At 42.4% G+C, this 14,356-nt stretch overlaps 1 protein-coding gene across 1 annotated transcript; it reads right to left on the bottom strand.

Moving 5' to 3' along the window:
• Window positions 1-31: 31 nt before the first annotated feature.
• Window positions 32-6,941, bottom strand: angptl4 (angiopoietin-like 4). Its single transcript, XM_018677076.2, has 7 exons — window positions 6,287-6,941; window positions 5,334-5,444; window positions 5,096-5,192; window positions 2,319-2,432; window positions 2,047-2,142; window positions 1,545-1,829; window positions 32-1,454 (listed from the first exon to the last, which is right to left on the bottom strand). Exons 1-7 carry the CDS (start codon window positions 6,809-6,811, stop codon window positions 1,270-1,272), a joined length of 1,413 nt encoding a protein of 470 aa, XP_018532592.1. The 5' UTR covers window positions 6,812-6,941; the 3' UTR covers window positions 32-1,269.
• Between the last annotated feature and the right edge of the window lie 7,415 nt (window positions 6,942-14,356).

The raw sequence follows: 14,356 nt of genomic DNA on the forward strand, positions 1-14,356 counted from the left end.
GTGGCACATGATACACACAGAAAATGCAATATTAGTTTAAATCAATTTTATTGGCTCATTTTGGCCAAAAGACAAGTATTTTCTCTTAAAAAAAACAATCTTACATCTGTTAAACACAACAAAGACAATATAAATTACAAACAGGCAGCACCAGAAATATATATATTGATTCTTTACATCATTTAAATAGGAAAAGAAAACATCTACAATGACAAACTCTCAAGTCACAACAACACAGACAATGTCACGACAAATCAGTAACAGTTACACTTCTGAAAAGACAGACGACATTTCTTCATACACTATGTACAAAACCATGTCTCTCATCTTAAACGTAGTCAATATGACTTAACATCACTAAAATCTCCACAGAAAAATTTAAGTGAGTGAAGAATATGTTCAATTTGACTCACAATTATAGGCAGAATATACTGTATATTGTACAAAAGGCTGAAATGGTTTTCAGTGCCCCAGGAGCTGCTTTCCGACGTCTTAACACAGTTTCTGCATTGTGATCCTAGTTTACAGTGATTTTATAACTTTACACAACACTTTTGAACACTAATCTCATCATGTTCATGTGGAATATGTCTCTTTGTTGTAACTAAGTCACCATTTGGTCCGCGCCATTGGGTTTAAAAGGCTTGCTTAATAAGTCCTGCATTTCACTCCTACGTGAATGAATCCTCTACAAAACAAGTGCAGTTCTTAAGTTGTTCTCGAGCTGACAGTGCTGTTTACTCGCTACAAAGTTAACACTTAAACTTGACAACAGTCCGCATGCGCTGTTGCCACCGCAAGTCTGGTGAGGAGTCTTGACTTGTTGGAAATGTTCTGTGGCTCACAGCACAGCAGACAGGCCTGGACTCGCTCTGCGTCACTCTCTGGACTAGGGGCCCTTGATTCACGCCAACAGAAGGAATTGACTGCAATGGTTAAAATGAAACACTTAAAAAAAATAAAAAATCCACTGCATGTTTTATTTTTGTCTCTTTTTCCCATCTGTGGCTTTAGGTGCAGGGAAGGAATCTGCCCGTCTCCCAGAGAACAGAGCAGTGGAAACATGGAACTCGTTTAATGTGAGTTCTTTTTGCTTCTATTTTGAGGGCCTTGGCTCTGGTATAAAGTCTTCCTCGCAGGGAGACAACCAGGGAAATGGAAACCTCTACCTCATTAACTGAGCACCAAGAAAAGAAAGAATAGTCCAAAATCTACTTCTTTCTCCCTCCTTCTCTTTGTCTTGACCTTTTCTCTGTCTCTTCCTGTTCTTTATGACTTGTTCTCGATTGCAGTGGGGGCGATCATCATTTTGCTGGACTTCAGAGGGTAGTAGCGGCCTCTCCAGGTCTTCCAGAAGATGCCCTGCTTCCTCTGGTGTCGCTGCTTGGGAGGAGGACTCTGGAAGTATCTGCCATTTAGGTTGGAGCGACCGCAGTTACTGAACCACCAACCACCTAGACAAAGAACAATATCAGGTTAGATGCTGCATTCAAGTTTCAATTAAAATGAGTTATTTGTCACTGTGATTGTCAGTTACAACTCACCAGAAAGGTGCTTGGCGCAGTTGGTGTCATTTTTCTGGTCGTTGTCTCGGTCGCGAGTGGAGAAGGGCAGGCCGGAGGTGGCGTCAGTGCCCAGGGAACTCTCCAAGGTGCTGAAAGTGTCGACCTCCTGGATCTGGAGCGAGTATTTGGTTTCCTCTCCGCCCAGTCGGAAGGGGAGGCGGACGGTTGCTAAGTCATCCCCCCAGTCGGAGAGCTTGACGTTGAGGATGTAGCCGCCATCTTTGGCAATGGAGTGGATCTTTTCCAGACCCAACCAGAACTCTCCTGGAGAAGAGGGCAAAGAAGAGGAAGTGTGAGAAAAGTACCCCGCAGCTGAAACACTTCTGCTTCCTCAAGCTTATCTGCGATAAGATGCCCCCGATGTGGTGGTTGTAAACACTGTAATGCTACGTGAACTAATCTGGCCCTGGCCACTCCTGCTAGCACCTGGCCAGTTCAGTGCTAGTTAGCGAGAGTGAGATCAAAGTCAAAAGTCATTTACCATTCAGATTGCCAAAGCCTTTCTCATAGGCTTGCCATAGCTGGTCAAAGTCCACTGAGCCATCTTGGCGCCTTTGGATCACTGTCCATCCACCATCTGGACAGAAGAACAGAGAGAGGTTGATCAGAAAATGTTTCATCAGTCAAAACAACAGCCTCTAGTGAAGACTCTGGCGACTTTGAACTACTCTACTCTTTGACATTAGTGACTTATTGTCTGAATAGTTGGCAATTATTGGCCGAGCTGCGCTGACGAAGTGTAACTCCACTTACCAGCTGTCATCTCACAGAAGACTTTAAATGGCTCTGCGTTTATTGGCTGGATGGTGTAGACCCCGCTGGTGGACTCTCCTCTCAAAAACAGCTCATGACAGTCTGATGCCATCTCTACAAGAGGAACAAAGAGGGGGGAAAAACGATAAGACAAACAACTCTGTACATTATCACTGCAAGGTCCTGAACAGTGTGATCGCCTTTCCTCTACACTGCTGCCCATGCTGTTTATACATGACACATTTAACAGACGTGTTTTTCTTCAGCTTTACTCCCCTGAACTTTGCACTGTTGTTGTGAGAGACAGTAAAAAAAACAAAACAAAACAAAACAAAAAACTTCTTTGTAAAACTGAGGCTGGGTCACTGCCAAATTTAAACTGCACCGGATTTGTAGTAATGTAACAGGTCATCTACAATCTACATATTTCCTAATTTGACACTATTTAATTCTGTCATGTGTGGTATGTTAAAGAGGTATTTGTGAGTCTGAGCGTGGCTTGTTTACTCTACCCAGTTTTCGTAAGTAGGTCATTCATAGTCAGTCAGAGAACCTCCCAGCGAAAGGTTTCTCTTTACTGTGAGAGCCAAGTGTTTGCAAATAAGACTATCGCTCCAAGTGAGCTTATCAGCAAATCTGGAGATATGTGTACCCGATAGAGCCTTTGACCTAGCCTTAACAAGGGAGACAGCGAGTGATAACGTCTTTCTCTGTTATAAATATGACCCTTCTCCCAGTTCCCAAGCAGACTTCCCTTTTTATGACTGCTTGGCCTTCCAGTCTATTGAGTTACACACTACTACCCTTTACATTCCTCAGCCCCCTGTTGACTACCCCCGCTCCCCCTCCCCTGTTTGGCTTGTCACGCCTCCCTCACGTGCACAACAGCCGCTCGGTGATGCAGGAGTGCATGGCTGGTGCATGCTCAGGGAGTGATCAGGGGGTGGGGGTGGGGGGCTGTTGCTGTAAAGGGACATCTGAGACTGCATGAACACAAAGCAGGGGACTGCAGAGCCAATTGAAGCTGTCATGTGGTTAATGAGGCACAAGACTAATAGCACCCCTCCGGTAATCCTTTTCCCTTGTGGATGACATCATCACATGATGCTATTTTATCAATTTAGATGACAAAATAAAATAGATTTTTTTTCCTTTTGATTCCATTGATTAGGTTTCTGTTGAATATTTATTGTTCCAGTGTAACCGCACCAGTCAACTGCAGAACCACAAAACCTCATTTGTGTGTAATGACCTTTCCTCCAGAGGCATGAACTCATGGTGGCCAGTTGTGGCTGTGGTGTGCCTCGGGGTCAGGGGTTCTCCTGAACTTTGGCACACTTCTTATTCATTACAATGGGAGAGACGGAGGAGATGGAGGTGGGGGATTGTGTGTAGGGATGGGGGAGGATGACTGAGGTGGGGGGGTGGGGGGTGGGGAGGGTGTCTGACTCCCTGACAGATCTAGGGGAAAGGTTGCTCATTCTTGAGGGAAGTACAAATGTTAGTTTTACACAAGAAAGGTTGGACGTCTTAAAAAAAAGAAAGGGTGGAGGTGGTCTTCAAAACGGCGGAGGATATCTGTACAAAGTTCACAGATAAATTTAGACCGTCTTTTCCCATTTCCCCCCTCGTTTTCCTCCCATTTTTTTTCTTGGCTCAGGCATAAGGACAGTAATCTGAGGAACATTGCATGCTAGATTTCCACAAAGCCTCTCCTTGCCTTTTCCAGCCCCCCCCCCTCGCCGCAGAAATGATCAGTGTGAGTAATCCCATTGAGCTGTGTGACCCTGACTGAACGCTCTCTGGGACCAGTGAACTTTCCCCCAGTTGAAATCTTGCCAGAGAAACTTGTTTCTTTTTCCTCATTCCTCAAATCCTGCTGATGTCAGAGCTCTGAGGTGTTATTGTGATTTGTTTCAGCTGACTGAACTCAACTGTTGCCTCAGCCGTGTTCACCTTTCACCTAGTTCTCATCCGTGACCATCACAGACAAGAGATGCGCGTTCAAGTTTACCTCCAGTTTTTAACTACGACCCACTTATTCCATATGTATGGATTTCTGCTTTTTATTCCTCTCTTACTCCCATCATCCACCTCATCCTCAGTTTAGACTGAACACTCCTAAAGTGAGACAAAAAAATGTGGTGGGAAGGGAAGCTGAGAGTCTCAACTCTTCCCCAGTTGGTTTGTATCCAGTCCTGTACAGTCTGGATGAAAGCAGTCATTATGACTTGCTGGCCCAGTCACAGTTCAATTCAGACGGGTGCAGCAGCAGCTGCTTGGCGTGCCTGCACACTGAGGGCATCATTTATTGCCTCTTACAATTACTGTACACTACAGCACAAAAGAGAGACTTACTCTGACAACGTTCACTCAGCCTTTTAGCTTCTCTACTCCTATTAATCCCAACAGATATGTTTTCTCTCTGTAATTGAAATAAGACTGTAATCAGTAAGTACATTATTTTGTTTTGTTAGCCTAATGAATTTTCTTAATAACTTAGCTTATCCTCACTTACTTTACTCGTGTTATAGTTTTAATGTTATCCTGTGTCAACTGAACAATTTCATTAGGGTATTAGAAGCTAAACTACACAGACTGTGGGGAGGAAAGCGTGTCCCAAATTGATAAGATTCCTTGATTTTAATTGCCAGTGATTTAAGCTTCTTTATGGCCTCACTAACCAGATGGCAGGCCACATTTGGCGTCAGATTTTGTTCAGTCGACTTAAGAACGGCGTCAGGAGGGGATTTTGAACGCTTTCTGTCTTCACTTACCGACTGGTGAGTCGCCTTGCTCCGCGACGCCGCCTCTCTGCTCGGAGCCGTCAGTGCTGCTGCTCCGCGGGGACGGTCTCTGTCGTGATTGCTGGATCTGAAAAAAGTTATGGATGAGTGATTGATTGCAGAAAATCTATCAAAATAAACCCCCCCCCCTCCCCCAAAAAAGCATCACAATAGTTTCTATGAAATGTAGTGCAGAAATGCTCGTGTGCTGATTGTAACGCTTGCTCACCTGACTTTGCAGCGTCCTGATGCGCACGTTCTGCTTGTCAAGCTTCTCCTGCTGGAGTCTGATCCTCTCCATCAGATCGTCAATGCGTCTGTTCTGAGCCTCCAGCATCAGCTGACGGAAAAATAACACAAGGGTACCATTTTTGTTAACTTTATTCCACACTGTGCTTGTGCGTAAAACGTGCCCGTGGCGCCGTAATACTTAATGAGACCACCAAACAAGCGAGAACACCTTCAGGTTTCATTGAAAAGTCGGGAACGTACGCATCTCCACCCATCTATGACAAGCACCGGCTGTGCTGTGGTTATGTAACTCCCTCACCGTGCGGGATTTTCCATCCCACTATAAAGTCTTCCAGACTCACACAGCGCTTTGTAAAGCGGGGAGCAATGAGGAGCAACTCTCATAAGCCCCTTCAACTGTGTGTCATGTGGCCGAATACTCTCCATATTGTAAAATGTGACAGCTGCACATTCTTGTGGCTGATACGTACAGATCCCTTTGTCTGGCAGCTTCTTAGTGTTTCCCTGCACGTACTCCACGATCTTCCACCATGCAGGCTTGTTAACCAACCCCCCCTCCACTTCTCTCCACTACACCGACCACCTACAGCTTGCCCTCTGTGCATTTTGATTTAGTGCCGTTGAGCTGAGAGAAAAAGCCCCCGCCAAGAAAGCCCACTGTCCCACACATACTGTACATCTGTTAACTCAAAGAGTCTCTTCAACCATCTGTTGCAGTGTAACAACAATATTTAATACTTTCTGTGGCTTTATCTTAATCTTTTGAAGGAATTAATGTAGTAATAATGCTGTACATACAGTAGACAAGCTCATTTAGCCTGATTTTCTTCCAAACTAATCAGTGTCACACCCCTTATCTTAACATAATTCTGCCTTCATAAACAAATAATCATCATCGGAACCCAAAAACAGAAATGTTTTCATTCTCACCTGGATGTTGCGAGCATCACTCCTGTTCTTGGCAGCATTTGTGTCAGACAGCACTGCATCTCCCTGCAGCATGCTGTCCACCCTCTCCTCCAGCCGGCTTATCCTCTCGCTCATTGTCCTCCTCTCCTGCTGCATCTCCTCTGCCTTCTCCCTCAGCTCGGCCGTTACATTGAGCAGCTGCCCCTCTCTGTCCTCCAGTCCCTGGGCATGAACCTTCAGGGCCTCCCCTTCCACTCGCAGCCTCTGGCTTTCCTTTCCCAGCTCGGTCACTGTGCGGTTGAAGACCTTCAGCTTGGTGGAGATGTCCCTCATCTGGACTTTGGTCTTGTCAACATGCTCCTTCAGCCCCTGGCCCAGCTGCAGCAGGCCGTGGGCAATGACATTCACATCATCCCACGCTGCATACTGTACGCGCTTCTCCTTGGCAGCGCCTCCGGAGGATGATCCTCCTTTCCTCTCAAAAGGGAAACCTGTGGCCATGAGCACCACCAGGCAGAGAATCAGAGTTGCCAGTGTTGTCTTCATTTCTTCTGTTGTCTTGAACTGTTGCTTTGAAATGTGTATTCTTGTTGCAGAAGTGTGCAGTGTCCTGCCCTGTCTTCCTGTGTTGGATTTGAGAGCTCTAGCTCCTGGCTGAGTGGCTACAGCACCCACTGTTATATAGTTTCACAGCCTTCAACTCTAAGCTGTAAGCTGCCTGTCATTGGCCAGCTGAGGAGAGGGAGGAGTGCAGTTACTCTCAGGTTTCTGTCCCTCCTCCACCTCTCTGTTAACCATTCATGTCAGAGGCAGAGGAGGGACATGATATAACAAAAAGATTGGCTTTCATCTCTGCACTGTGGGAGACGGGGTCTACATTATCTGCTGGAGGAAACTAAACAGTTGATGTCCCCAGCAGAGAAACACATCCCTTATTGTGAAATATTGTTGAATTAACAGTGAGTGTTATATTTTTAAATATTGCTGAATAAGTGAGCTAATGCATTCATGAGCTCAGGAACATCCTGAAACTGGATGATGATGATATTAGATTACGCTTATAAAATAGAGAGCACGCCTGTTTGGTCAGTCAGTGTGATGTAAATAGTCAGTCCAAAACATATAGATATGCAGAACTCATGCATCCTTGTTTAACAGGCCATTTTAAAATACAGGGAGACATCATTTACTGTAAACAAGCCTTTGAACTGAAGAGTAAAAATAAATTATGAAAGTGACAGTGGCAAATGCCACTACGGGCTGTGAGCCAGCCACCCACAGTGATGCCAGTGAAAGATGAAGCCCAGACCTTTATGGCATGGACTCATCAACATCTTAGGGGAGAATTTGAGCCTCTTCTTCATATCAGTAGTTCACACAGTCATAAATGATGTATTCCATGTCCTGTAACACCACAACTGATGAGATCTTTTCTCTCTGTGATTCAGTCCATAGATCTAGTTATTACTGTATTTAATGTCTCTTACTTGTCTCTGTATAAGCTCTCTGTTGGTTAGTTTAGTGTGATTCCAATTTGCAATAATTCAGGAATATAGATCATTTCCACTTACATGAATTGATCTGTATAATAAAAAGATTCAAGTTAATTTGAGTACATAGAAGTGTAAAAAACAGATACAATCATTAGCTTTCACAACAATCCTAGTTACCTTAAAATGGAAATTGTGCTCCTCTGAATAAAGCACTCTTGACATCATTCATCAGATAGAGATGTATTGGATCATAATTTAAATAATATTCCTCAAAGCTCAACGAAACAGCTATTGTATGTCAGGGTTTCCTAATTATCTCTTCTTGGACAACATGAGGAATGAATGAAGTCGGTGACACTGTCGAGCGCATCAGAGGAAGAGGAACATGCTAACGATATGGCCTGAGGTGCTCCTCAGCAAAGATCTATTCTGTAAGGACTGTGAGAATTAGGGGAAAGTTCACAGCACAGAGAATGCCCACATTACAGGCCCTAGGGTTTTTTTTTCCCAGACAAACTCCACCAGGGAGATCGCAGGCCATACGTGATCTGGGGCCAGTCCACAAAGAAGGAGCTGGTTTAACCCTCTCCTGTCTGCAGCGCAGACTAAGTAGGTGAAAGGTAACTGGGAGACTGCTGACGGTGCTGAGAGGGGAGACACAGTGCAGAGGAATTACAGCCCTCACTTACACGCCTGGAATGTAACAAACATGCATTATTTTCCTCAAAGCCTTAGCAGACAGGGGTTTCCACAAGAATAACCAAAGACTGCTGTGTCCTGGTTAAAAATAGTCTGTTCTTATTCAATTGTTAGTAATCTCTTTTTCTTATCATATTGCCTGAGGTCAATGCAGACAGTTTTTCTTTTGTTTGTTCAGACTTGAATATCAGCTGTGAAGATGATTCATATTTAAGTTACAGCTCAGCAGGATTATTGTTGATAATGATTGTTATTTGCTCAAGTGTTTTTCACAGGTTAAGGAAGAGCCAAGTGGTTGGAAAGCATCTGTGTGGAACAGGTACAAGCAGGAACACACCGAATGGAAAAGATATCTGCTTTACCCAACAAATACAGTAACAGCTGAACTCATTGACTGTCTGATACACAGGCTTCATGACTGTACATGTAAAAAACGTACGTGCCTTGTTACATTCTTCTAGGACATTACAGAACTTGGCAGGGACGTGAGTGGGGTGTACAGTAAGGCTCTGAAAAATGAACCGCAGGCCTTCATTTTTTGGCTTTGTGTGCTGATGTCTGCGTCACATCAGGCATAATGGAGAATTCATTGTTTCTTTAAAGGAACATTACTGCTGTTTGTTTAGGAGCTTAATGAAGTACAGCACACTGTGTCTATATAAGAATGGCCTGAAAATTGTGATTCACTCTGATGTTGTGTTGTGACACTGAAGCTGGCATTATTCACTGTCACAGGCAAAATCCAGTTTTGCTTGATACTGTAGGCATACTGTAATTGTCGGATGACTCATGCTTGTTTTCAGTCATGACCTTCCAGGCAGAATTGTGTAATAACAAGATATTCCATTACCATTACCAGTCAAAGTCCTACTTTCAAAGCTTTAGTAAAAGTACATAAGTATGATCAATAAATGTACTGCAAGTTTCAAAAGTAGGCTAATTATTATGTGGTATAGTCTTTGTCTTGATGATATTGGATCATTATTTTAGATGATTGATATGTAAGCAGTATTTTAATGTTGTACCTTGTCAAGGTATAGCAACTTATTTTTTATTATTCATCAACTTATTCTTTGAAGGCTTAATCAGTAACAATGTACCATATTTTGTAAGCATATATATTGTAACTGCTGTCAGATAATATAAAGTATAATAAAATAATAAAATATTTTCTCTCAAAATGTATTGGAGTGAAAGTATAATGTAACATCAGATGAAAATATTCCAGTAAAAGTACAAGCACCTCAAAATTGTACTTAAGTGCAGTATTTAAGTGAATGTATGTAGTTACTTTCTGCCACTGGATTTCATCCTAAGGGGACTGAAGCCAGTTCACACAAGAGGAACCAACAGACTTATCATCAGGTTGTCAGTAGACAATATATTTACTTTAGAATAGACTAAACAAATGGATTAAATAAACATCCGTTTTATTTTATTATATCGGTCATACTGTACGAGGCGTGTAAGAATGTGTCTCCTCTGTATCCTGTCACTTGTACTAACAAAACCATACAACCGTATGTTTCTGATCATCACCGGATCCACACCTCGCCACAGCTGCTTATTCAATTTCCCAAAATGGCCGCTCCCATCTCTAGCCGGCATGGTGACCTTTTACCCAGATTCCAAACGCAGAACATCTGTAAATCCCAGTGCAGCCCCTTAGTCATGTACAAGAGGATGGAAAGAGGGAAGAAGAAGAAAAAAAACAACCAAAAAAAAAACAGGTGCTGGAGCCTGTAAGAGCAGTAAACCTCGGGTTCCCAAGGATAGACTGTGATCTTTTTCTTTTGGGACTATTTTATTTGGAGTTCTGGGGTTTTAAATCTACAGATTTCTCCCACGTGTTTGCCAGAAATACATATTTTACTTTATTTAATTGGAGTAAATAATCCAGAATGAAACTGCAGACCTGTTCAGAAAAGGAAAAACTGAAAACTGAGGAGAGAAAAACAACATGAATTCTCATCTCACATGCTCCTGTTCAGAGCTGTGTGATCTCAGCATATCCAAGCAAGACTTTATTTTACAACAGACCCATCAATAGAATAAGGTGCTTGATTTAACACACATACTGTAGGCCATGTCTTAGGATGTGTACCTGCTACATCACATCATAAATGATGAAGAACAGGGAGATGTCTGTTTTAATTAAACACGAGGATGTCCGGGCACACTATGGTCGTAAATTATATAGCTGACTGATGAAAAAATATACAAGATACTAGATTTTTTTTTCTCAGTTCCTGATTAACAGGTGGACATTTTCACCGCCATAACATGAAAACGTCAGGTGTCATTCTTACCATTAATGATGTCACTTTTCCATTAAATGTGCTAAAGGTAAGTATTTTAGTTTAAAACATTCAAAATTTAACTAATGTGGAGAAATAATAGTTTTGCTGTTACGTCAAAGACACCTGTGTACAGTGTTGCAGATGTATCTACTGAAGTTAGCATGCTAACCAGCTAGCCTTGTCCCATCTCATACTACAGCTTTACAGTAGTAAGTCACTGTACCGTCCAGTCTGCCCTCAGTCCAACATGAGAGGATGAAGAAGTAGCGCTGCTGTGTATTCTAAGGTCTTATCAATCATGGTAGTAAGTGAATGGAATAGTAAACGCAATGATGGCTGAAGCTCTTGGCAAGCGACCGTCATCACCACCACCCGCTCCCAGCAATAGCAATAGAAGAAAAACACTACTGGAGACAGTTCCTGGTGAGCAGTGTTTCTTCTAGACTGGTAAGTATTCAGTTGTTAATGTTAACGTTGCCTATGTAGCAATAGTAAAAACCTGCATATAGCACCTTTATGTGTCCCAGTGACTCAACATGCACACTAATACTAAGACAACAAAACTGGTACACCTAAATGGAGTGCAGACATAATCAGTGTTATTAGTTACAGCTGTGCTTCTCCTGCCAATGAAAAAATGTCCCTAATTCATCAATTTCACATTGTTAAATATTTCCATTTCAAGGGAATCACATCATGTTTAGAAACAAATGGCCTCATGAACTATGCTTTAAGATAAATTACATTTCTTCTTTTTCTGCCCTTAAGCAACCAACCTGCGAGGACAGGCAAATGTACTAACAGATTCATGTGTCTCATTTGCCTTGAACCAATTTTCCAATTTCCATTCTGTGTTGAGGACAGCAGACAGCCAGGTAAAACACACTACTGCCTCCAAGTGGCAGAAAGCGAGAGCATAACGTTCCTATTTGTTCAGCCTTGACCCTTGCTCATTTACCCAGTGGGGCCCTTTTGGTGACTGTTCTACTATTGTTGCCCCAGGGACCGCATAGTGAATGTGACCTGGTACCTAAAGAAATGAAACCCTGCCGTATTTTTTTTTTCAGCCTCCAGCAGTCCTGAGAGATGAGGTGTGACTTGCTTCACCTCTGGTTTGGTTCAGCACAAACAGGCCCAGGCAGGGAGAGCAGGCTGAGAGGATATGAGAGATTTCCTGTGAGGACTCCGAAATGCTGTCCTTTGACAAGGATGGCCCCCATTTTGCATCAGCATGTATCAAGAGACTCCAGTTCCCACACAAATGTTTGACATCTGCCTTTTTATGAGGCTTTAAATATCTGCATTTGATTAGGTTTTGTAACATCCTGCGAACTGAATTGTTCACATTAGAAGCATGAAGCCGTTTCTTCTCTTTGAGGTCAAAAACTTGTGACATAAGACAAGTTATGTAAGACGAAAGATACATAACTGCTGACCGTCAGTGCCCTGTTTGTGCAGCTGACCACAGACTTTAATTAACCAGTGCACACAATTCATTCATACATATATCTTCCACATACACACATACACACACATAGCCGTATCCTTTTACATTCCATACATCTCATGCTCAGCTTACACATGCACAGACATGTGCTACACGATACAAATGAACGTCTTTTTGTTATTGCTTCTGCTTGACTGAGTCGGTATTTGTTTGCCGTGAGATAGTTTTACTTCTCAGACTGGTCGTAAGGAGCAAACTCCTGCGGATTGATATCTCTTTTACATCTTTACTTCTACAGATGCCTCATGCTTTTCCCTCAGTTCACTGCTCATGGACTAAATGAATGTCCCAGCTGGCAGGAAGCAGAAAAGTACAGAATGTACACAGATCCAAATTTGGATAATGTAAATACATATAGACTGTGGTTGATCTCAGCAGCTGTGTACGCTGTCAGGTCTTTGTGGTGGTGGAAATCTACACTGATTCACTGTATCTTTGAGTTTGGCTATGACCCCATATGCCAAACAAACAAGCGCTGTCCTTGTAAGGTTGCAAACAGTATTAGACTTGATCCTTGGGGCTAATTGCAATGGCTACATTTAGGAGAGATTACACTCAAGAAAATATCCTCTTGAGTGAGCACATGGACATTTAGTGAAGGGCGAGAATTTAAGTCATTTCTGCATTCTAACCTTTATCTTTCTTCATTTCCAGACATTAAATTCAGAGTTACACAATTGCTGCAAAACAAAGCCCTAACTTGACTTGCTGAGTCTGTTTCTCATGCAAGCCATGAAAGCTGATGACAGTACAGACTGTACAAAAGAACAAGACTGAGACTTAAAGTAGTAGTACCACATTTTAGGAAGTTTTCAGGACACTTTCCACTCACTTGAAATTAGAGTTAGAGGAGAAGAATGATATCACTCTCATATTTGTTTATTAAATACACAGTTACAGCCAGTCAATGGTTAGTTTAGCTTAGCATAAACAGTGGAAACAGGAAAACAGTAAGCATACTTGGTTTACACTTTTTAAAGAAAACCTTCGGCACAGCCTGTTTTTCCCTCTTTCCTGTCTTTATGAATAAGTGTATTTCCCAAAATGTCAAACTGTTCCTTCTTATAATGAAGAGATTGATAACACTAACATATCTGTACATTAAATATGAAGCTACAACAACTCAATAGAAAATAGAAAACATCTGGCCAGACTCTGTCTGAAGGTTAAAAAATCCACCCACCAGCATCTCTGAGACTAACACATTATATCTTGCTTGTTTAATCTGTACAAATCAGCTGGGCTGCTGTTATGTCTTTTTCCAGTCATTATGCTAAGCTAAGCTAACTGTCTCCTGGCTGAAGCTTTATTGTTAATCCATAGACATGACAGTGGTATCAAATCTATAAAATCTAACTCTTGGCAATGTGAATAAACATATTTCTCTAAATGTCAAAATGTTCCTTTAACAGTAGACTGTAAAATGTAGAGTAATGAATTATTTGTGGTTTAACAATATCAAAAACATGTGTTTATATATATTGCCTGAACCCTGCTGTAATATACTGTTTACTCAAAAAAATCCCACTGGAGACCAAAATCACCAAGGTCAAGGATAAATTCCATGGTAAATGCAGTTGCTGTAAATAACTCCAACGCATATTTACATTGTCTGGGGATTCTGCTCAATGGGGCAGCTGTGGGTGCTAAACGAGCTCTCCAGAACTGATCTTTTACATTTAATAGACCCAAAGCCTCTGATGTGATAAGCAGTGGCTGTTTTGTCTCCCCAGAGTTTCAGAGGATGCGGCTTTGTCCCCAAAATCAGCCCCTCAATGGTCTGTACCCCTGTTATCAAGCCTGATTCCCATGAACTAATTGGCCTCCTGTGAAACACTCAAGCACGCATACTATGTTTACCACAGAGTAAAGGGCACTTGAGGCTGCTGGGTGTAGGTTACTGATCACAATGATACTAATTCATTGCCCCATTAATGTTAATCAACAGGAGTGGAGGTGGAAGCAGGTCAGACAGAGGAGACACTTGAACTGAAGAGGGATCTAACTGTGAATGAGGCCTGTTTGGGGAAAGATGTGGGTATTGGCAGACAGCCTCTCACTGTCAAGTGCTAAGCAGCTGGTGGTTTGGAGA

Source organism: Lates calcarifer, linkage group LG4 (genome assembly GCF_001640805.2).
Source record: "Lates calcarifer isolate ASB-BC8 linkage group LG4, TLL_Latcal_v3, whole genome shotgun sequence".
NCBI lineage: Eukaryota > Metazoa > Chordata > Actinopteri > Centropomidae > Lates > Lates calcarifer.